Raw genomic sequence first — 22,482 nt, 5'->3', positions numbered from 1 at the left:
ATCATATGCAGCTGTTAATCTGCATATATGGGAAGTTTGAAGCTACTATCAAAGGAAATGCACGGGCAAAATGAATACTCTATAGAAATGTCCTAGTATCATGTCTCGCCCCGCCTCTAACCCCGCCCACTAGCCACGCCCCTAGCTCAATTTAATGAGTACCTACACTTATTTTTTCCCATTTAAAGCACTGCTGATACACATCTATTCACCAAAATGCCAGGGTTAGATGAAGTGGCGTCACGCACCCTTTTACCTAGTGACTGACACCATATTGTTGTTCTCTTAGCCCCTCGGCTGTCTCTTCATTGCATCTGAGGGTCAATTGGAAGCACGAGCACTTTTAAAGCAAACACAAACAAAACAAGCATTTGCAATGCAATAGGTCTCGCATTTACGCGAGTTTGAGCTATTGGCATTGTAAATAACAATGCCTTTTATTTATGTTTCAAAAACAGAAACAAAAATAAAAGGCATTGTCATTTACAATGTCAATATCTCAAACTCACGTAAATGCGAGACCTATTGCATTGCAAATGCTTGTTAAGGATTCTTAAAACCTTCCATCGCTTGAAAGACCAAGATGATGAAAATAGTCCTTTCCTGACACCTAGTGGTCAGTCAGAATATGCTGCTGATTACATCTCGTTTGCGGACCGAGTTTAACAGGACGTGAATCCCAGTCCGCCTTTCTCGTTCTCTCTCTGGTGTTAAAGCTCCTCCGTATGCGTCTAACTTTTCTCTTGTGCAGTCAATCCCCAATCACTCTGTTTGTCTCTCAGTTGCTAAAGCCGGGATGCTGTACTCCCCTTCACCCTACCTATTTATGCTTTTCTCATGCCACCTCTTCTTGCCCCAGCGGTGCCCTGAATAATATTCCCCGAGAGGTGCTTGTTCCCTGATGCTTTTCTCGCCTCCTTAAATTGCAGTTGCTCTTAAACCTCTCAAATGTATTTTCATTTTCAGTGGGAAACTGGTGTCTCCAAAGTGGAAGAACTTTAAGGGCCTGCGTCTGCTGTGCAGGGACAAGATCCGCCTCAACAATGCAATCTGGAGAGCCTGGTACATCCAGTGTAAGTGACCTGGCTACACCATAATAAATACAAACTTGAATTTGTAGAGTGTGGCTTATCACCCATGAGGGTATCCAAGCGCTGCCCATAGGCACAGGGAAATGAAGTGATTTGCTCAGAATCACGAGATGTTGAGCCAACGCCGAGACTCGAGCCTGGATCCTCGGCTCCAAAGTCATGCCACATCCAGCGTTCCAGCATTCCTGCTGTTCTGGCAGTAACACCTGCGCTCATGCACCTCAGTCCTAGGTACGGCACCTTGCGATTCTGGAAGTGAAATGCAATCCCAGTGCCCAGGGCCAGCTTTAGCACTGGTAGCGCCCTGTGCGACATTGTTTGTTTGTTGGCGCCCCCCCCAGTGACCACTTCTGCCGCTTACCTCACTACCACCATTTAACAGTGCTCCTCAAGTCTCTACAACCACTCTCTCTCATACTGATTTAGATTTATAGCACCACTCATACCCGTGTAGGAGGTCAGGGCAATTTAAATCACACCCAGATTAGCACAGAGACAATCATATGTGTGTTAATCATTTTATAAGAACTGTTACATAAGACAGAGGACTACAAGGTGTAGAAGTCACATGTTATCCATACAGGTGGGCAGGATAGTTTAAGAGTCCTTAGTCTGAAAAAGCACAAATTCAGAATTTAAAACATAACATCTTTGTAAGGGGTTCTCTTTAATAATAAGAAGTGATTTCGATTCAAATGAACCCTTTTTGCAAATTTAGGCTAATGAAAGACAGGGCAAAAAGACATATAACTCTAATATATGGCTTGGAGTTTGCATGCAGGTCTTTAATGACAGTTAATAGCTCACTTTACTATAATAGGATTTTAACTTAGAAACTGCAAGTAACTAAAGGATCCCTGGCACACAAGCAGTCACCCACTGACCTATTTACATTATATGCACTTTGTGATCAGCATGGTGCACCTTCTTTGCAACAGGCATATTAACACACTGCACAACCTTATGATGAGTTAGAACTTCCACTACCAGACAAACCTCCATCTCTCTTCAGCAGGAAAATTAATCACTGGAGTGATCTTGACATTTTTATTGATGGCTGAAAATTGCTGGAGGCCAGGAACACGGCAGCAGGTGCTTTTAAAACGAAAATATACTTGCAAACTGGGCGCCCCCACCCCATCAACGCACAGTGCGGTGGCACCGATCGCACCGCCCTAGAGCCGGCCCTGCCAGTGCCCCTCATCCCTGACCTTCAGCAGCGAGGCGCTCTGCCAGTGCTTCTCAGTTCTGACATTCATTGCTGTTAATCCAGCACTGGGGTCCAATAGAGGCCTCCATGAGGTTTCCTCAGTCACGACAGACTAGCGGTATTAATGCCAGAGTACACAGCTCAGATCTTGCAGCCAGTCCTGACTTTGCACTCCTGCTGTTCTAGTATTGAGACAGTGAGAGAACTTGAGCTAAACCTGCTGCCCCGCCGCTGTTCTAGATTATAAACAATGCTGCTGTTCCAGCAAGGAACCCCCCCCTGCATTCATACCTAGCACACAGCTCTTCCAGAACAGAAACAAGGCTGATGTTCCAGCAAGGAGCTCCCCGGCACTCATGCCTAGCACACTGCTGTGCCAGAACATAAACAAGGCTGCTGTTCCAGCAAGGAGCCCCCTGCATTCATACCTAGCACACAGCACTTCCAGAACATAGACAAGGCTGCTGTTCCAGCAAGGAGCCCCCTGCATTCATACCTAGCACACAGCACTTCCAGAACATAGACAAGGCTGCTGTTCCAGCAAGGAGCCCCCCTGCATTCATACCTAGCACACAGCTCTGCCAGAACATAGACAAGGCTGCTGTTCCAGCAAGGAGCCCCCAGTATTCATACCTAGCACACAGCTCTGCCAGAACATAAACAAGGCTGCTGTTCCAGCAAGGAGCCCCCTGCATTCATACCTAGCACACAGCTCTTCCAGCACATAGACAAGGCTGCTGTTCCAGCAAGGAGCCCCCCTGCATTCATACCTAGCACACAGCTCTTCCAGAACATAAACAAGGCTGCTGTTCCAGCAAGGAGCCCCCTGCATTCATACCTAGCACACAGCTCTTCCAGAACATAGACAAGGCTGCTGTTCCAGCAAGGAGCCCCCAGTATTCATACCTAGCACACAGCTCTGCCAGAACATAAACAAGGCTGCTGTTCCAGCAAGGAGCCCCCTGCATTCATACCTAGCCCACAGCACTTCCAGAACATAAAGAAGGCTGCTGTTCCAACAAGGAACCCCCCTGCATTCATACCTAGCACACAGCACTTCCAGAACATAAAGAAGGCTGCTGTTCCAGCAAGGAGCCCCCTGCATTCATACCTAGCACACAGCTCTGCCAGAACATAAACAAGGCTGCTGTTCCAGCAAGGAGCCCCCTGCATTCATACCTAGCACACAGCTCTGCCAGAACATAAACAAGGCTGATGTTCCAGCAAGGAGCCCCCTGCATTCATACCTAGCACACAACTCTGCCAGAACATAGACAAGGCTGCTGTTCCAGCAAGGAGCCCCCAGTAGTCATACCTAGCACACAGCACTTCCAGAACATAAAGAAGGCTGCTGTTCCAACAAGGAACCCCCCTGCATTCATACCTAGCACACAGCACTTCCAGAACAGAAACAAGGCTGATGTTCCAGCAAGGAGCCCCCTGCATTCATACCTAGCACACAGCTCTGCCAGAACATAAACAAGGCTGCTGTTCCAGCAAGGAGCCCCCCTGCATTCATACCTAGCCCACAGCACTTCCAGAACACAAAGAAGGCTGCTGTTCCAACAAGGAACCCCCCTGCATTCATACCTAGCACACAGCACTTCCAGCACATAAAGAAGGCTGCTGTTCCAGCAAGGAGCCCCCTGCATTCATACCTAGCACACAGCTCTGCCAGAACATAAACAAGGCTGCTGTTCCAGCAAGGAGCCCCCTGCATTCATACCTAGCACACAACTCTGCCAGAACATAAACAAGGCTGCTGTTCCAGCAAGGAGCCCCCAGTATTCATACCTAGCACACAGCTCTGCCAGAACATAGACAAGGCTGCTGTTCCAGCAAGGAGCCACCCTGCATTCATACCTAGCACACAGCTCTTCCAGAACAGAAACAAGGCTGATGTTCCAGCAAGGAGCCCCCTGCATTCATACCTAGCACACAGCTCTGCCAGAACATAAACAAGGCTGCTGTTCCAGCAAGGAGCCCCCCTGCATTCATACCTAGCACACAGCTCTGCCAGAACATAGACCAGGCTGCTGTTCCAGCAAGGAGCCCCCCTGCATTCATACCTAGCACACAGCTCTGCCAGAACATAGACAAGGCTAATGTTCCAGCAAGGAGCGCCCTGCATTCATACCTAGCACACAGCTCTGCCAGAACATAAACAAGGCTGCTGTTCCAGCAAGGAGCCCCCCTGCATTCATACCTAGCACACAGCTCTGCCAGAACATAGACAAGGCTGCTGTTCCAGCAAGGAGCCACCCTGCATTCATACCTAGCACACAGCTCTGCCAGAACATAGACAAGGCTGCTGTTCCAGCAAGGAGCCCCCAGTATTCATACCTAGCACACAGCTCTGCCAGAACATAGACAAGGCTGCTGTTCCAGCAAGGAGCCCCCAGTATTCATACCTAGCACACAGCTCTTCCAGAACATAGACAAGGCTGCTGTTCCAGCAAGGAGCCCCCAGTATTCATACCTAGCACACAGCTCTTCCAGAACATAGACAAGGCTGCTGTTCCAGCAAGGAGCCCCCAGTATTCATACCTAGCACACAGCTCTTCCAGAACATAAACAAGGCTGCTGTTCCAGCAAGGAGCCCCCTGCATTCATACCTAGCACACAGCTCTTCCAGAACATAGACAAGGCTGCTGTTCCAGCAAGGAGCCCCCAGTATTCATACCTAGCACACAGCTCTGCCAGAACATAAACAAGGCTGCTGTTCCAGCAAGGAGCCCCCTGCATTCATACATAGCACACAGCTCTGCCAGAACATAAACAAGGCTGATGTTCCAGCAAGGAGCCCCCAGTATTCATACCTAGCACACAGCTCTGCCAGAACATAAACAAGGCTGCTGTTCCAGCAAGGAGCCCCCTGCACTCATACCTAGCACACAGCTCTGCCAGAACATAAACAAGGCTGCTGTTCCAGCAAGGAGCCCCCAGTATTCATACCTAGCACACAGCTCTTCCAGAACATAGACAAGGCTGCTGTTCCAGCAAGGAGCCCCCTGCATTCATACCTAGCACACAGCTCTTCCAGAACATAGACAAGGCTGCTGTTCCAGCAAGGAGCCCCCTGCATTCATACCTAGCACACAGCTCTGCCAGAACTTAAACAAGGCTGCTGTTCCAGCAAGGAGCTCCCAGTATTCATACCTAGCACACAGCTCTTCCAGAACATAGACAAGGCTGCTGTTCCAGCAAGGAGCCCCCTGCATTCATACATAGCACACAGCTCTGCCAGAACATAAACAAGGCTGATGTTCCAGCAAGGAGCTCCCCGGCACTCATACCTAGCACACAACTCTGCCAGAACATAAACAAGGCTGCTGTTCCAGCAAGGAGCCCCCTGCACTCATACCTAGCACACAGCTCTGCCAGAACATAAACAAGGCTGCTGTTCCAGCAAGGAGCCCCCAGTATTCATACCTAGCACACAGCTCTTCCAGAACATAGACAAGGCTGCTGTTCCAGCAAGGAGCCCCCTGCATTCATACCTAGCACACAGCTCTCCCAGAACATAGACAAGGCTGCTCTTCCAGCAAGGAGCCCCCAGTATTCATACCTAGCACACAGCTCTTCCAGCACATAGACAAGGCTGCTGTTCCAGCAAGGAGCCCCCCTGCATTCATACCTAGCACACAGCTCTGCCAGAACATAAACAAGGCTGCTGTTCCAGCAAGGAGCCCCCAGTATTCATACCTAGCACACAGCTCTTCCAGAACATAGACAAGGCTGCTGTTCCAGCAAGGAGCCTCCCTGCATTCATACCTAGCACACAGTTCTGCCAGAACATAAACAAGGCTGCTGTTCCAGCAAGGAGCTCCCCGGCACTCATACCTAGCACACAGCTCTTCCAGAACATAGACAAGGCTGCTGTTCCAGCAAGGAGCCCCCAGTATTCATACCTAGCACACAGCTCTGCCAGAACATAAACAAGGCTGCTGTTCCAGCAAGGAGCCCCCTGCATTCATACCTAGCTCACAGCTCTGCCAGAACATAAACAAGGCTGCTGTTCCAACACAAAGCCCTGATTCACACATCAGCTAGTGCAATCTGTCTCTGTCCTGCAGCCCCCCTTGATTCATAGCTAGCACACAGCTCTGCCAGTGCACTCCTGCCTAGCCCAGACCATCTTTGCTATTTCCTCACGGCTATCAGTATGCAGGGCTGCTCTCAAACATCTCAGCCTCAACCCTTAGCACTGCCTTCTGTTCCATGACTCAGGCCTGATGCTTAGCTGTGCAGTTGAGCCTCAATCCAGTACTTACCTACTGTACTGCCTTTTCCAGCAGTACACTGCAGTCCGGTACCTGTACCTTCCTTCCTGGATTAGCCATGTTAAAAATAGGCAGGTGTGGTCATGCACGTCAGCCATGCTCTGCAAGGTTCCAGTCTGCTGTGCTTCTGGAGCAGTGCATACAACCCTGTCCTTGTAGATCAATCCTTGACTACAGCTTTAGCCATTTCACAACCATGCCAGCTCCCCTCAAACTCAGCCTGCTCCACCATAGGGGCTCACATGCAGCTTCAGCAGTGAAGGGGCGCCTGCTATGTACGTTGGGACCAGGCGTGCTGCATGTTCGGATGTCTGTGTCCACACTTCGTGTACCATACCAGGGCTAACACTGCTGTGTTATTCTTCAGATGTTGAGAAGAGGAAGAATCCTGTCTGTGGATTCGTTACTCCGCTCGAGGGATCAGATGCTGATGATCATCGCAAGCCAGAGGTACATCGTATGTTTGTTATTTGTACAGCACACATTTGGCCAGTATTGGCATTGCAACATATTTTTGAGAGTCTGGGGTGACTTTTTCCAGTGGTTCTAATCTTACCTTCTGAGACCGGAGCCTGGTGTGGTTTGTGGAGATGTGCAGTCAGTGTGCCCGAGATTGTGTTTTTCGCTGATTCAGTTTCAAGAGTTTGCTGTCGGCAGTAACTGCGGGGACTCTGTCTCTTCAGAAAGGTGGTGTGTGAAGGTGGTATTCATGAGCTCATCGTCCTCTTGCTCTCTACAGCCTCCTTTTGGTACATGCTGCTGCTGGTGCAGATCGGAGCTTCCAAATCCCCTCTACTTCCACGGACGGAGTGATCTCACAGTCACACATGGAGAGGTGTGGCTCACTGGTTAGAGGCGGCAGATCCGTAAGCAGAGAATCGGCCAGGGTTCAATTCCCGTCGCGGCAGGGTCGTGGACCAGGGTCAAAACGGACTCGATAATTCTCGCCTCGGTACCTACTCTAACCAGGAACACACTCGGCAACTCTGGGCATTAGCTTGCCTCATCTCCACAACGGCCCCCCACATTCGCCGGGGATGCCTGGTTTCACCTTGGAGATACCCTGGAGGAACCATCTCACAGGGATAGCCAGGACGGGTTCCCCAGCGGTCTACAGCGCCAGGACGCCTCAGGGCAGCAGTGCGCTTTACAAGACACATACATACATTTACACACGCACACACACATCACACGCTGGTGGGGCCCATTACACCAACATTCAAACCTAAATCACCTTGTCCATGCCTTGCATAGGGGAAACACTTTCTGATACCTAACCAATCTGCATATACCTTGAGGTCGATGCGACCAACTAGTTGCTTATAAATCTAGCGAAAACATTTCAAAGAGTACACAATTTGTAAATAATTCAATAAACATGACCAGAAATAATCACCCGACACAGAGATTCAAACAGAATGATTTGTTTATCTAAAATTGTAAGAAAAGCCAATTAAATGCAAATTCATTTCTCTCATATTTACCTATTCTGTCTAAATGTCAGATCCTAAGTCAGAACCGGTCCTCAGTAGGAGAAATAGAGTTTTCTGCAGTCATGTAAAGTCACCGTCCGTCAGCATAGGGACCTCGGATCATCAGTTCGGGAAGAAGTGGCAGTAGACCTTTCTAGTCTACTAATATTTATACTAAAATTTGCATTCTGTAAAGTTACAATTTAATGTTCAGAACGGATGAATGGCGGAAATAATGTCATCTTGGTACATTTACGCTACTGTGCGAGATTTTCTCACACTTAGATTGTCCCAAATAATGAATAGGAAAATTGAATGTCCATGACTAATTTGATACATCCACGGATGTTTTATAAGATAATTTGTATCCCAATGGTGGGATCAACAGTTCATGAGTTCAGTTTTACTTTTTGCAACATCTTCATGTTCAGGGGCTCTTGGCAGCCATCCCGGACTTGTCATCATGATCATGGCTTTTCAGTTTTGTCGAGTGGGCAAGGTCACAGGCAGCGCGAAGCTTTCTTGCAAAAGTTTCCATCAACTCAAATGCAGGCTGCGGGTGGTGGCCATTTTGTGGTAGGCCACATTAGTCAACTTAAGTGAAAATAAACATAAAACAGAATTACTGCACGGAAATGATTAAACAGTGTTATTCCCCTGCTAATACCCTTATGTGTATGTATTTATCTAGCCATTTGCGACATTAAAAGCCATTAATGCATTTTAATTATAAGCGCAAACACAATAACATTACATAAGCAACATCGATTTCTGTCAGTTTGCTCACCATCTTAGTTCACTTATTATTTTAGCCATGCAATAGCATTCCCACGTGTAATTCTCTTGTTAATAAGGTTGGTTAGACAACATTTGACAAACTTTTAATAATTAATAATTAATTAGTAGTACTTTTAGTTATAACATGCGAAAATGAAACAGGTATTCGGTTTTAAAGAAAAAACCCTGCTCCATCAATCCCCCCTTTGGTGATATCTAATCACCACAAAAATTAAAAACCCCCAAAAAATCAATTTAGTTTCCCCTTTTGGAAAGATTCAAAATATCTTCTTGTTCATTTCTTTCAAACCCTTGTTTCCCTCTCATCCTCCTTCTTAGTTTCTATATACATGCTTTCTCTTAGCTCTTCTAATTCTATTTCTTGTGGATCTCTTTCTGGTTTCTTTTGTCTCTTTTTAACAATTTCTTTTGTATTTTTCTTTTTATTTCTTCTATATCTACAACACATACACCCTAATCTAAGGATCAATAATGCAACAATTACACAGGTTAATGGAAATAATATCTTACCAAATATGGTACTACCTATCTTAGCTACAAAATTCTTAATAGCAATCATCTTATTAGCCATTTTAGTCCAGATACTTTCAGCTTCCAGTGGTACTAATTCTTCATGCAAATCAGTAATATTTTTTATATAAACTTTTATATCTTTGCTTTCGTCAGGAATGTAAGTGCAACAATGTTGAACTTTCAGCATTCCACAGACTCCACCCTCTTTTGCCAAAAGAATGTCAAGAGCAAGTCGATTTTGCATTGCCATAGCACGCAAAGCAACCATTTCTCTATTAACCAAAAAAAAAGCCTCCAGCGGTGCTTGTTGACAAGCGATCCACCACTGTTGACAGCTTCCGAATGCCAAATGCATTCAAAGAAATTCCCACTGCTGGAATTAAAGCTCCAAAAATATCTCCTACAATTTCTGTCCATGTTTCTCTTTTATAGCGTGTTAATGGATTAGTTTGTTCAGCATCATCTACTCTATCCATGTGAAAAATCTTTGGAAAGACCAGGCCAACATAACATGTACCAAACCAATGGTCAGGCAAACGGTAATAAGCCTTGTTCCCACAAATATAATACACTCCCAGAAAAACTGGATCTTCTCCTCCTCTAAAACCCCATCCGGTTGCAATAAAGTATGTATCATGGCACTCACTAGTCCCTATGAAATAATAATCATACTGGGATTTCTGTCTGGTAATGCATACTTTTCCCTTCTGTGGTGTGTCTAGAGCTAAAGTTGGACTAGCTCCATCTTTCAATTCTTCTTCTTTCTCAATATCCCACATTGTGTCACTCATTTTATGCCCTTCTGCTTTCTTGTGATGTTCAACCTTCTTCTCTAAACCATGTCTAGAAAATTCTTCTCTTCTCCTTTCAAACTGCAAGTTAAATTGTTTCTAAAAACATGTTCTAAGGTTAATTCTTTGGTTTCTAAAAAAATCTCACCTAAAGTGTTAGCTTTTTTTGCAGGATTCAGTGCTTTATTCATAGGCAGTTGCCCAAGAATATTATCTACATTAGACATATTATAATCTAATTTCCCTAACTGGTAAAATATACTAATCAACACACTACAGGAAATTCCATACGTAGCCGGAAGATGATGATAAGTCACTCCTTCCGAAACAGAGGCAGGTAATTGCATGCAAACGTAGCAATCCCTTACTTCCATTGTCTTTACGTACTCATACAACAATTTAGAAAAAACATTGCTAGAAAAATCATTAATCGACCTATCTTTATGTGTATGTACATTGCTAGTTCTAGTTGGAACTATTTTCTGTGAACTTTTCCCTATATTAGTTCTGTTCTCAGTATGACCTTCTAAAGTGTCTATAGTGACTCTAAATGAAATCAATAGAGCAAGCACGCTCCAAAGCAGCATTAATAAACCTGTACAGCAGCAGCACATCTTGCACCATCTTTTCAGAAAGGTACATCTACTTTTATTATTCTCAGTGTTAGCCATTTGGTTAATTTGACCGTGTCTTTTGACTTAGCCTCTTCTACTCCTCTACCGAACTTAAGGGCAGCAAGTACCCAACAGATTTTACAATCTACTAATTTTAATATTGCTTTTTCTTCTCTTCTCCAAGTGATTTTTCTTGGATTTACTCAATTTGGATTTTCATCACTTTTCACTGCTACTTCATCATCATCAAACTGTATCAGGTCCTGAACATCCGTCTCTTCTCCAATGTCGGACAAGATAACTCTCAGGATTCCCACAGCTTCTTCTTCGGCAACCTCTTTCAGCAAACCCTCCTCTGGACTTCCTTGACTGTCTGCCTCTTCTCCTTGTTCAGCATTACAACAAACAAATGATGGACGGAATGCTGACAATGCAGACATTCTCCCCCAGTCAAGAGATCTGGGTTGAATCCATCGTTCTTTTGCCCACTACACCACCCCAGTTTAGACATGGCCATATGCAAATCAGTCTTGACCCTGTGCCTCATGGGAACAGTCCAGCCCGAACTGCCAAGCCATGTCTTCCCTGGACCGGAATCAAGCATCCTAGGACCGGTTTCTGGCTATCAGCCGTCATCAGCCAGGATAGCTTGACTCCAGTGGCGTAGTGAGCACGGGCCCCACGTCTGGGAATACCCATCCCACTTAGGGCGAAAAGCATTACAACAAACAAATGATGGACGGAATGCTGACAATGCAGACATTCTCCCCCAGTCAAGAGATCTGGGTTGAATCCATCGTTCTTTTGCCCACTACACCACCCCAGTTTAGACATGGCCATATGCAAATCAGTCTTGACCCTGTGCCTCATGGGAACAGTCCAGCCCGAACTGCCAAGCCATGTCTTCCCTGGACCGGAATCAAGCATCCTAGGACCGGTTTCTGGCTATCAGCCGTCATCAGCCAGGATAGCTTGACTCCAGTGGCGTAGTGAGCACGGGTCCCACGTCTGGGAATACCCATCCCACTTAGGGCGAAAAGCATTACAACAAACAAATGATGGACGGAATGCTGACAATGCAGACATTCTCCCCCAGTCAAGAGATCTGGGTTGAATCCATCGTTCTTTTGCCCACTACACCACCCCAGTTTAGACATGGCCATATGCAAATCAGTCTTGACCCTGTGCCTCATGGGAACAGTCCAGCCCGAACTGCCAAGCCATGTCTTCCCTGGACCGGAATCAAGCATCCTAGGACCGGTTTCTGGCTATCAGCCGTCATCAGCCAGGATAGCTTGACTCCAGTGGCGTAGTGAGCACGGGTCCCACGTCTGGGAATACCCATCCCACTTAGGGCGAAAAGCATTACAACAAACAAATGATGGACGGAATGCTGACAATGCAGACATTCTCCCCCAGTCAAGAGATCTGGGTTGAATCCATCGTTCTTTTGCCCACTACACCACCCCAGTTTAGACATGGCCATATGCAAATCAGTCTTGACCCTGTGCCTCATGGGAACAGTCCAGCCCGAACTGCCAAGCCATGTCTTCCCTGGACCGGAATCAAGCATCCTAGGACCGGTTTCTGGCTATCAGCCGTCATCAGCCAGGATAGCTTAACTCCAGTGGCGTAGTGAGCACGGGTCCCACGTCTGGGAATACCCATCCCACTTAGGGCGAAAAGCATTACAACAAACAAATGATGGACGGAATGCTGACAATGCAGACATTCTCCCCCAGTCAAGAGATCTGGGTTGAATCCATCGTTCTTTTGCCCACTACACCACCCCAGTTTAGACATGGCCATATGCAAATCAGTCTTGACCCTGTGCCTCATGGGAACAGTCCAGCCCGAACTGCCAAGCCATGTCTTCCCTGGACCGGAATCAAGCATCCTAGGACCGGTTTCTGGCTATCAGCCGTCATCAGCCAGGATAGCTTGACTCCAGTGGCGTAGTGAGCACGGGTCCCACGTCTGGGAATACCCATCCCACTTAGGGCGAAAAGCATTACAACAAACAAATGATGGACGGAATGCTGACAATGCAGACATTCTCCCCCAGTCAAGAGATCTGGGTTGAATCCATCGTTCTTTTGCCCACTACACCACCCCAGTTTAGACATGGCCATATGCAAATCAGTCTTGACCCTGTGCCTCATGGGAACAGTCCAGCCCGAACTGCCAAGCCATGTCTTCCCTGGACCGGAATCAAGCATCCTAGGACCGGTTTCTGGCTATCAGCCGTCATCAGCCAGGATAGCTTGACTCCAGTGGCGTAGTGAGCACGGGTCCCACGTCTGGGAATACCCATCCCACTTAGGGCGAAAAGCATTACAACAAACAAATGATGGACGGAATGCTGACAATGCAGACATTCTCCCCCAGTCAAGAGATCTGGGTTGAATCCATCGTTCTTTTGCCCACTACACCACCCCAGTTTAGACATGGCCATATGCAAATCAGTCTTGACCCTGTGCCTCATGGGAACAGTCCAGCCCGAACTGCCAAGCCATGTCTTCCCTGGACCGGAATCAAGCATCCTAGGACCGGTTTCTGGCTATCAGCCGTCATCAGCCAGGATAGCTTGACTCCAGTGGCGTAGTGAGCACGGGTCCCACGTCTGGGAATACCCATCCCACTTAGGGCGAAAAGCATTACAACAAACAAATGATGGACGGAATGCTGACAATGCAGACATTCTCCCCCAGTCAAGAGATCTGGGTTGAATCCATCGTTCTTTTGCCCACTACACCACCCCAGTTTAGACATGGCCATATGCAAATCAGTCTTGACCCTGTGCCTCATGGGAACAGTCCAGCCCGAACTGCCAAGCCATGTCTTCCCTGGACCGGAATCAAGCATCCTAGGACCGGTTTCTGGCTATCAGCCGTCATCAGCCAGGATAGCTTGACTCCAGTGGCGTAGTGAGCACGGGTCCCACGTCTGGGAATACCCATCCCACTTAGGGCGAAAAGCATTACAACAAACAAATGATGGACGGAATGCTGACAATGCAGACATTCTCCCCCAGTCAAGAGATCTGGGTTGAATCCATCGTTCTTTTGCCCACTACACCACCCCAGTTTAGACATGGCCATATGCAAATCAGTCTTGACCCTGTGCCTCATGGGAACAGTCCAGCCCGAACTGCCAAGCCATGTCTTCCCTGGACCGGAATCAAGCATCCTAGGACCGGTTTCTGGCTATCAGCCGTCATCAGCCAGGATAGCTTGACTCCAGTGGCGTAGTGAGCACGGGTCCCACGTCTGGGAATACCCATCCCACTTAGGGCGAAAAGCATTACAACAAACAAATGATGGACGGAATGCTGACAATGCAGACATTCTCCCCCAGTCAAGAGATCTGGGTTGAATCCATCGTTCTTTTGCCCACTACACCACCCCAGTTTAGACATGGCCATATGCAAATCAGTCTTGACCCTGTGCCTCATGGGAACAGTCCAGCCCGAACTGCCAAGCCATGTCTTCCCTGGACCGGAATCAAGCATCCTAGGACCGGTTTCTGGCTATCAGCCGTCATCAGCCAGGATAGCTTGACTCCAGTGGCGTAGTGAGCACGGGTCCCACGTCTGGGAATACCCATCCCACTTAGGGCGAAAAGCATTACAACAAACAAATGATGGACGGAATGCTGACAATGCAGACATTCTCCCCCAGTCAAGAGATCTGGGTTGAATCCATCGTTCTTTTGCCCACTACACCACCCCAGTTTAGACATGGCCATATGCAAATCAGTCTTGACCCTGTGCCTCATGGGAACAGTCCAGCCCGAACTGCCAAGCCATGTCTTCCCTGGACCGGAATCAAGCATCCTAGGACCGGTTTCTGGCTATCAGCTGTCATCAGCCAGGATAGCTTGACTCCAGTGGCGTAGTGAGCACGGGTCCCACGTCTGGGAATACCCATCCCACTTAGGGCGAAAAGCATTACAACAAACAAATGATGGACGGAATGCTGACAATGCAGACATTCTCCCCCAGTCAAGAGATCTGGGTTGAATCCATCGTTCTTTTGCCCACTACACCACCCCAGTTTAGACATGGCCATATGCAAATCAGTCTTGACCCTGTGCCTCATGGGAACAGTCCAGCCCGAACTGCCAAGCCATGTCTTCCCTGGACCGGAATCAAGCATCCTAGGACCGGTTTCTGGCTATCAGCCGTCATCAGCCAGGATAGCTTGACTCCAGTGGCGTAGTGAGCACGGGTCCCACGTCTGGGAATACCCATCCCACTTAGGGCGAAAAGCATTACAACAAACAAATGATGGACGGAATGCTGACAATGCAGACATTCTCCCCCAGTCAAGAGATCTGGGTTGAATCCATCGTTCTTTTGCCCACTACACCACCCCAGTTTAGACATGGCCATATGCAAATCAGTCTTGACCCTGTGCCTCATGGGAACAGTCCAGCCCGAACTGCCAAGCCATGTCTTCCCTGGACCGGAATCAAGCATCCTAGGACCGGTTTCTGGCTATCAGCCGTCATCAGCCAGGATAGCTTGACTCCAGTGGCGTAGTGAGCACGGGTCCCACGTCTGGGAATACCCATCCCACTTAGGGCGAAAAGCATTACAACAAACAAATGATGGACGGAATGCTGACAATGCAGACATTCTCCCCCAGTCAAGAGATCTGGGTTGAATCCATCGTTCTTTTGCCCACTACACCACCCCAGTTTAGACATGGCCATATGCAAATCAGTCTTGACCCTGTGCCTCATGGGAACAGTCCAGCCCGAACTGCCAAGCCATGTCTTCCCTGGACCGGAATCAAGCATCCTAGGACCGGTTTCTGGCTATCAGCCGTCATCAGCCAGGATAGCTTGACTCCAGTGGCGTAGTGAGCACGGGTCCCACGTCTGGGAATACCCATCCCACTTAGGGCGAAAAGCATTACAACAAACAAATGATGGACGGAATGCTGACAATGCAGACATTCTCCCCCAGTCAAGAGATCTGGGTTGAATCCATCGTTCTTTTGCCCACTACACCACCCCAGTTTAGACATGGCCATATGCAAATCAGTCTTGACCCTGTGCCTCATGGGAACAGTCCAGCCCGAACTGCCAAGCCATGTCTTCCCTGGACCGGAATCAAGCATCCTAGGACCGGTTTCTGGCTATCAGCCGTCATCAGCCAGGATAGCTTGACTCCAGTGGCGTAGTGAGCACGGGTCCCACGTCTGGGAATACCCATCCCACTTAGGGCGAAAAGCATTACAACAAACAAATGATGGACGGAATGCTGACGAGGCTGAAAGCACGAAACCGGTCCTAGGATGCTTCTTTCCAGTTCAGGGGTCCCTGGCTTGGCAGTTCGGGCTGGACTGTTCCCATGGGGCACAGGGTCAAGACTGATTTGCATATGGCTGGGTTCAAACTGGAATGGCATGGTGAGCAAAAAAACGATGGATTTAGGCCCAGATCCCTGTACTGGGGTGAATGTATGACATTGTTCTGCATTCTGTCCATCAATTGTTGTTTTTGCATTTGTCACCCCGAGTGGGAAGGGTATGCTCAGACGTGAGTCCCTTGCTCTCCATGCCACTGGAATCAAGCTATCCTGGCTGACGAGGGCTGAAAGCCCGAAACCGGTCCTAGGATGCTTGTTTCCAGTCCACGGAGGACCTGGCTTGGCAGTTCGGGCTGGACTGTTCCCATGGGGCACAGGGTCAAGACTGATTTGCATATGGCTGGGTTCAAACTGGAATGGCATGGTGAGCAAAAAAACGATGGATTTAGGCCCAGATCCCTGTACTGGGGTGAATGTATGACATTGTTCTGCATTCTGTCCATCAATTGTTGTTTTTGCATTCTTCTCCTTGTTCAGGCAGTGCCACATATGTCCATTCCGGTGACTATACCTCTGGTTTGGTTTTCTTATTCTTTTAGTTCTCTCAGGTATCTTTGTTTCTTCTTCTTTAGTAGGATTTTGACTTGACACTTCGTTCACTTGTTCAGCTTTCGAAGAGTTAACTCGTGTCAGTCTATACCTCAGTCTCTTTATCTTATTTGGCCAAAGATCTCCTTTAGCATTTCTCTTTTGTTTTCCTTCTTTATTGTTTCTTTCTCCAAGCCAAGTTCTCTTTCTCAGAACTCGTCCTCCATGTATCTCTTTGTCACTCTCATCAGACTCTGTTTCAATTACCTCTTGTACATCAACAGCTTTCTTTTCTCCAACAACTTCCTTTTCTTCAACAGTCTCTTTTTCCACCAATTGAGATTTCCCTACTTCTGTCCCTCCTCGGGTCTCCGACACGCAATCTTCTTGCTGTCTACTTGTCCCTTCACCTAGCTTGTTGTTGATGTTCCCTACACCTCCTCGGGTTTTTCCGCAATCTGTCCCTCTCTGTCTTTGTCTGTCCCTTCTTCTTCAATATTTATCTCAGGTGGAACTTGTTCAATTTCCTCATTTGATTCAGGTGTCACTTCTGTTGGAATGTTCTTTTCTTTTCTTTCTTTCTTTTTGTGTTGGTCACTGTCAATTGGAACCTCGGGTAATTCTTCTGAGTCTGAACTTGCTTCTGCAGTTTGCACTGTTCTCTTCAGACCCTCTTCTGGTGGGATGAAAATTTCCCTTGACTCACTTTCCCCACTTTCAGGATTCTTTTTCCTTCTTACTTACTCACTGTCTGCATCATCACTGGAATCCGATTCTTCAAAGTATTCTTTTCCAGTACCATCCCTTGGATTTGGAACTCTCAGTGTGTGACTTGCATGTATCCAATTTTTCACACCAGCACACTTCACAGCAGTCGTTGTGGTCAAGATGACTTGTCTTGGCCTTCCCCACCTTGGAACCAGGCAATTCCTTCTTCTGTGGACTTTTATTCTTACCCAATCCCCTGGGCTCAGATCATGGGCTGGTTTCTTTTCAAGTGTGGTGGCGTCTTCTCCAACCTGGTGAAACACAGAATGAACTGCGTCAGCCAGGCCCTTACAGTAATCCAAAATCATGTCATCAGTTATTGTCATCAACTTGTTGACTGGTACATATGCATGTCTCATTGCCCGTCCCATGATAATTTCATGTGGACTTAAACCTGTCGTTCTGTCTGGAGTAGACCTAATGGTCATCAGGACTAGAGGCAAGACATCGGGCCATTTCATTCCTGTGGCTAAGCAAATTTTTCCAATTCTATTTTTGATGGTACCATTCATTTGTTCAACCACACCAGAAGCCTCTGGTCGGTAAGCACAATGTAGCTTCTGCTGTACACTCAATGCTTCACAAATTAGACCCATGATTTCATTATAAAAATGTCCTCCTCTGTCTGATTCAATGGTTACTGGGAACCCGTACCTTGGGATGAACTTTCTTAACAGTAATTTGGCCACTGTTATCCCATCATTTCTTCTGGTTGGATAAGCCTCCACCCACCTAGAGAACAAACAGACCACCACCAGGACATACCTCAATCTGTTGACTGGGGGCATTTCAATGAAGTCTATCTGCATTCTTCTGAAGGGTCCTCCCTCCCTGCCTATTGTTCCTAGGCTCACCACTGTTTTCTTTCCAGGATTGAATTGCTGACATATCAGACATCTCTGGCAGAGACTTTCTGCTATCAGTCTGAACTTTGGACTGTACCATGTTTGCTTAAAGGCTCTTTTCATAGCCTCCCTCCCCAGGTGTTCTTGGCCATGATACATCCTTGCCATTGTTGATAGCATACTATTTGGCATGACTGGTCTTCCATCCCTATAGACCCACACATGATCTTTTTCCCTAGGTGCACAACCTGCTTTCACCCAGTCTCTCATTTCCTCATCTCCTGCCTCATCCTGCAGCTGTTTTACTTCCTCCCATGTTCCCACCTCATTAGTAAACATTAAGGAACAAGAAGACATTTCTCGCTCTTTACTCCTGTTAATCGAATGATTGTTTCTTGCACAGTATTGTGCTATGTCATTGGCGAACTTGTTTCCCACAGTTACAAAATCATCACCATGACCATGAGCAGCACATTTTACAGCTGCTAGTTCTTTAGGCAGCTGTATCGTCTCTAGCAGTTTTCCAACCACTTCAGCATTCTTTATGGGAGTTCCACTTGAGGCCAGGAAACCTCTTTGTAGCCATAGCTGGCCAAAATCATGGACAACTCCGAAGCCATACTGGCTGTCAGTCATCACAGTCACTCTCACACTCCTCCCAATCTTGCATGCTTTTGTCAGTGCCACCAATTCTGCCACCTGAGCGGATTTAACTCCTTTCAAGGGTGATGCTTCCACAACTCCCGAGACTTTACACACATCATATGCAGCACTCAACACTCCTTCATCTGTTCTCAGACAAGATCCATCCACAAACAACACATGATCACTTTCAGGCAGTGGCAAATCTCTTATGTCTGGCCTTGGCTTTGTACAGTAATCAAGTACATCCAGGCAGTCATGATCAACGTCATTTCTCACTCCCACATATTCAGCATCAGGCAACAGTGTCGCTGGATTCACATTCACGCATCTCTCCAGGCTTACATTGGTTGCACCAAGAATGACTTTCTCATATTTAGTCAACCGACTATGAGACATGAACTGTGTCCGGCTCCTTGTCAAAAGGATTGCTACATCATGAGGTACAAATACCCGTACAGGGTATCCCATTATGATTCCCTCACTCTGTTCCAGACTTTTGCAGGTAGCAGCTACTGCTTTCAGGCAACCTGGTAAACCCACAGCTACTGGGTCAAGAGTTGCTGAGAAATAGGCAATCGGCCTCCTCAGACGTCCATGTTTCTGGATCAACACTGAAAGTGCACATTCATTTCTTTCACTACAATACAGCTCAAATTCCTTTTCATAATGCTAACTTAAATGGTGCTATCGATATCAGTTATTTATCAACTGTTATCACTGACTGTGTTAAGACGGCTCTAGATAATTTATTTCCTTCCTTATATGAGCGCTTTGTTAACTCTTTCCCTGTCCAGCAAGTACATCCTACACCGCAGCATTTGAATGAAGTGTCCCAGGTTATTGATATTATACCTGACCCCAATCTTAGCAGTAGGTCAACTGTGCCCATCCCACCCCAAAACATCAACGTACCACAACCTCCAATTCAGGGAGTCAATGATTGTGTAACCTGTAATAGGATTCGTACTTGCTTTGAATTAAGGGAAACCAGGGACGCTAAGGGGCCATCGGATCATACATCCAACTATATTAATGGCAAACTAATAAGTAACTCTGCCATTAATGTCCCCTCAATTAGACCCTCTAGCGACAATCTGGTTAGGACAGAGCAAGCAGTCGAAATTGACCCTGACCTTTTAAATAACACTGAGGGTAACAATGTGGTATTAAATTTGCCCCCTGAGGCATGCCCATATGTTGTGACTTTAGCAGGGGTTCCCCCTTTGAGAAAAGATCAAACAGAGTCCTGGGAGCAACTACGCTGTAAATGCGTTGATTGGCTCACTAAACACAGGAGATTTAGACCCTCATTAATAGGAGAAATCATCATGGTAAGACGAGTGGGTTGGTTAGGAAAATCTCATAAAAACATTAAGGGTGATTGCATCGTTATTAATTTTCGGAGGCAATCGGTAGCCAAAAATATCTTGACACTACAGAGGGATCAGACTAGTCATAGTACCAGCATATGCACTTTACCCCTGGGTTATTTTTATAAACCTGTATTTGAGCCAATGCCCTGTAATTTGTATAGTCCTATCCCGACTTCGAACAAATTCTCATTATTATCTGGCTTGGACTGCCAAGATTGACTGCCCACACAGGTAACCAACGTAGAAAGCATGGACGTATCTACTTTAGCACCAATTACGTGCAGTTCCCAACCTCTTAAATCTGACCCTTTAATTAAAACAAAAGAGGATCACCTATTAAAAATATTGAGTTGGAATATAGCCGGTTTGAAATCTAAGTTACATTTACCAGATTGGAAAGCATTAATTAATTCTCAGGACATTGTCATGTTTCAGGAGACCTGGGCCACTCAAGATTTGTACATGGAGGGCTTTGAATGTATTAACATCTTGTCCCCCATTCCCACATCCGGCAGACCTGTTGGCGGCCTTTCAACCTGGATAAACATTAAGTCAGGTGGACGTTCCAAAATTTTACCCACTAATAGTGATAAATTTCAAGTAACCCTCTACACTCGGGGGGATTCCATTTACTTGATTAATTTTTATAACGACGATTTTAATTCTGTCCCTAATGTGAACTTTTCTTTGTTGTTTAATTTTATTTTAAAATTACAATTAGTTAATTGTGGTACCCAAACCAAGGGTATATGCTTAGGCGGAGATTTTAATGTTAAAATCCCAAAGGACATTCATTCCGCCATACGGCTTGCCACTGATGTATCATTAAGTAAAAGAGGGGAACAGTTAATGAATCTTTTAAGAACTCATAACTTTGTGAATGTTATGCAAATCGCTGCTATCCCGTCACCAGACGAATGCGTGATTCCAACTTATAGAAGTCGAGGCTCTACTTCTATTATTGATTATATATTTGTTAACACCCCTCTAGAAGGCCATGTTTTAAGGGCTGAAGTTATCCCCACTATACAAGGGGATCATAACCCCATCAACACTATTCTGAGCTTTTCGCGTCGTCCAGTGTACGATCGTACACCTGGGGCCTGTGATTTAACGATAACTACAGATAATCTTAGAATTGTCTGGCGTAACATCGACAACAACGCCCTTTTTGAAACAATGATAAAATCTTATCCTAACTTAGTTAAAACATGTCTGATGTTTAGTACTGGAAATATAGAGGTAGTTGCCGCTTTTTCAAAGTTATGTAATGGGATTAAACAAATACTGTCCAAACCATTCAGAATATTTAATTCCGAACCCGGTTGGTTTAACACAGAATGCTCAGTGGCCAATAGAGAATTAAGAAAGGCCCTCTTAAGTAAACCAAGAGTAAGCTCCCTCGTGACCTCATGTAGGAGTAGTTACAAGAAAGCTATTACACGTAGAAAGGAGGAGCTTATTAATGACCATTGGGCAAACCTTCTGCGGGCAAATGCTCTAAAAAACGGAAAGAACTTTTGGAAGGCAGTTAAAGATATGAAAAATGTGGGTACTATTTCCTCACCGCTTGGATGCAATATATCCAGCGAATCTTGGGAGGCTCATTTTACTAAGATCTATGCCTCCCCAATCCCTAATGAACCTGAAAAAGTTTATACTTTTACCTCTGGAATACAGATTGAATTAACTGAGGTTGAAGATGCTATAAGCCAAAGTTTAGGAGGCAAAGCACCGGGTCCAGACGGGCTCCCGATTGATTTAATTAAGAATAAACCCGACTTCTGGGCACCACTTCTTACCAACATTTTTAATAATCTCACTGATTCATTTATTCCTGACTCTTGGTCATATAGTACTATAGTCCCAATTTTTAAGAAGGGGGACCGGACGGATCCCAGTTGTTATAGGCCAATTTCATTGATCGATAATACCCTAAAAATTTTGGGTAGGGTATTATTTAATAGGATCAACTTATGGGCAGAGGAAAATAAGGTCTTGCACTCGTCCCAGCTGGGGTTTAGGAGTAATGTCGGAACGGTTGAAAAATGCCTCAACCTTCACCTGATCATTAGCAAATATACAATAGCTAAAAAAACACCAATGTACCTAGCATTCATGGATCTCACGTCAGCCTTTGACTTTGTCAACAGATCACGGCTGTGGCAAATTCT

The 22,482-nt window shown here is 46.3% G+C and overlaps 1 protein-coding gene across 1 annotated transcript in view; it reads left to right on the top strand.

The window, feature by feature from the left end:
- The window catches only part of MLXIPL (MLX interacting protein like), a 735,879-nt gene that overhangs the window by 325,531 nt on the left and 387,866 nt on the right, over positions 1-22,482 (top strand). The window contains exons 2-3 of the mRNA XM_085649671.1: positions 967-1,073; positions 6,952-7,034. Coding sequence (XP_085505797.1) covers positions 967-1,073; positions 6,952-7,034 — 190 coding nt within the window. The remainder of the gene's footprint in view (positions 1-966; positions 1,074-6,951; positions 7,035-22,482) is intronic.

The sequence above is a fragment of the Triturus cristatus genome, chromosome 3_2, assembly GCF_964204655.1.
Source record: "Triturus cristatus chromosome 3_2, aTriCri1.1, whole genome shotgun sequence".
NCBI classification, from domain to species: domain Eukaryota; kingdom Metazoa; phylum Chordata; class Amphibia; order Caudata; family Salamandridae; genus Triturus; species Triturus cristatus.
This window is presented reverse-complemented; position numbering and strand designations above follow the sequence as displayed.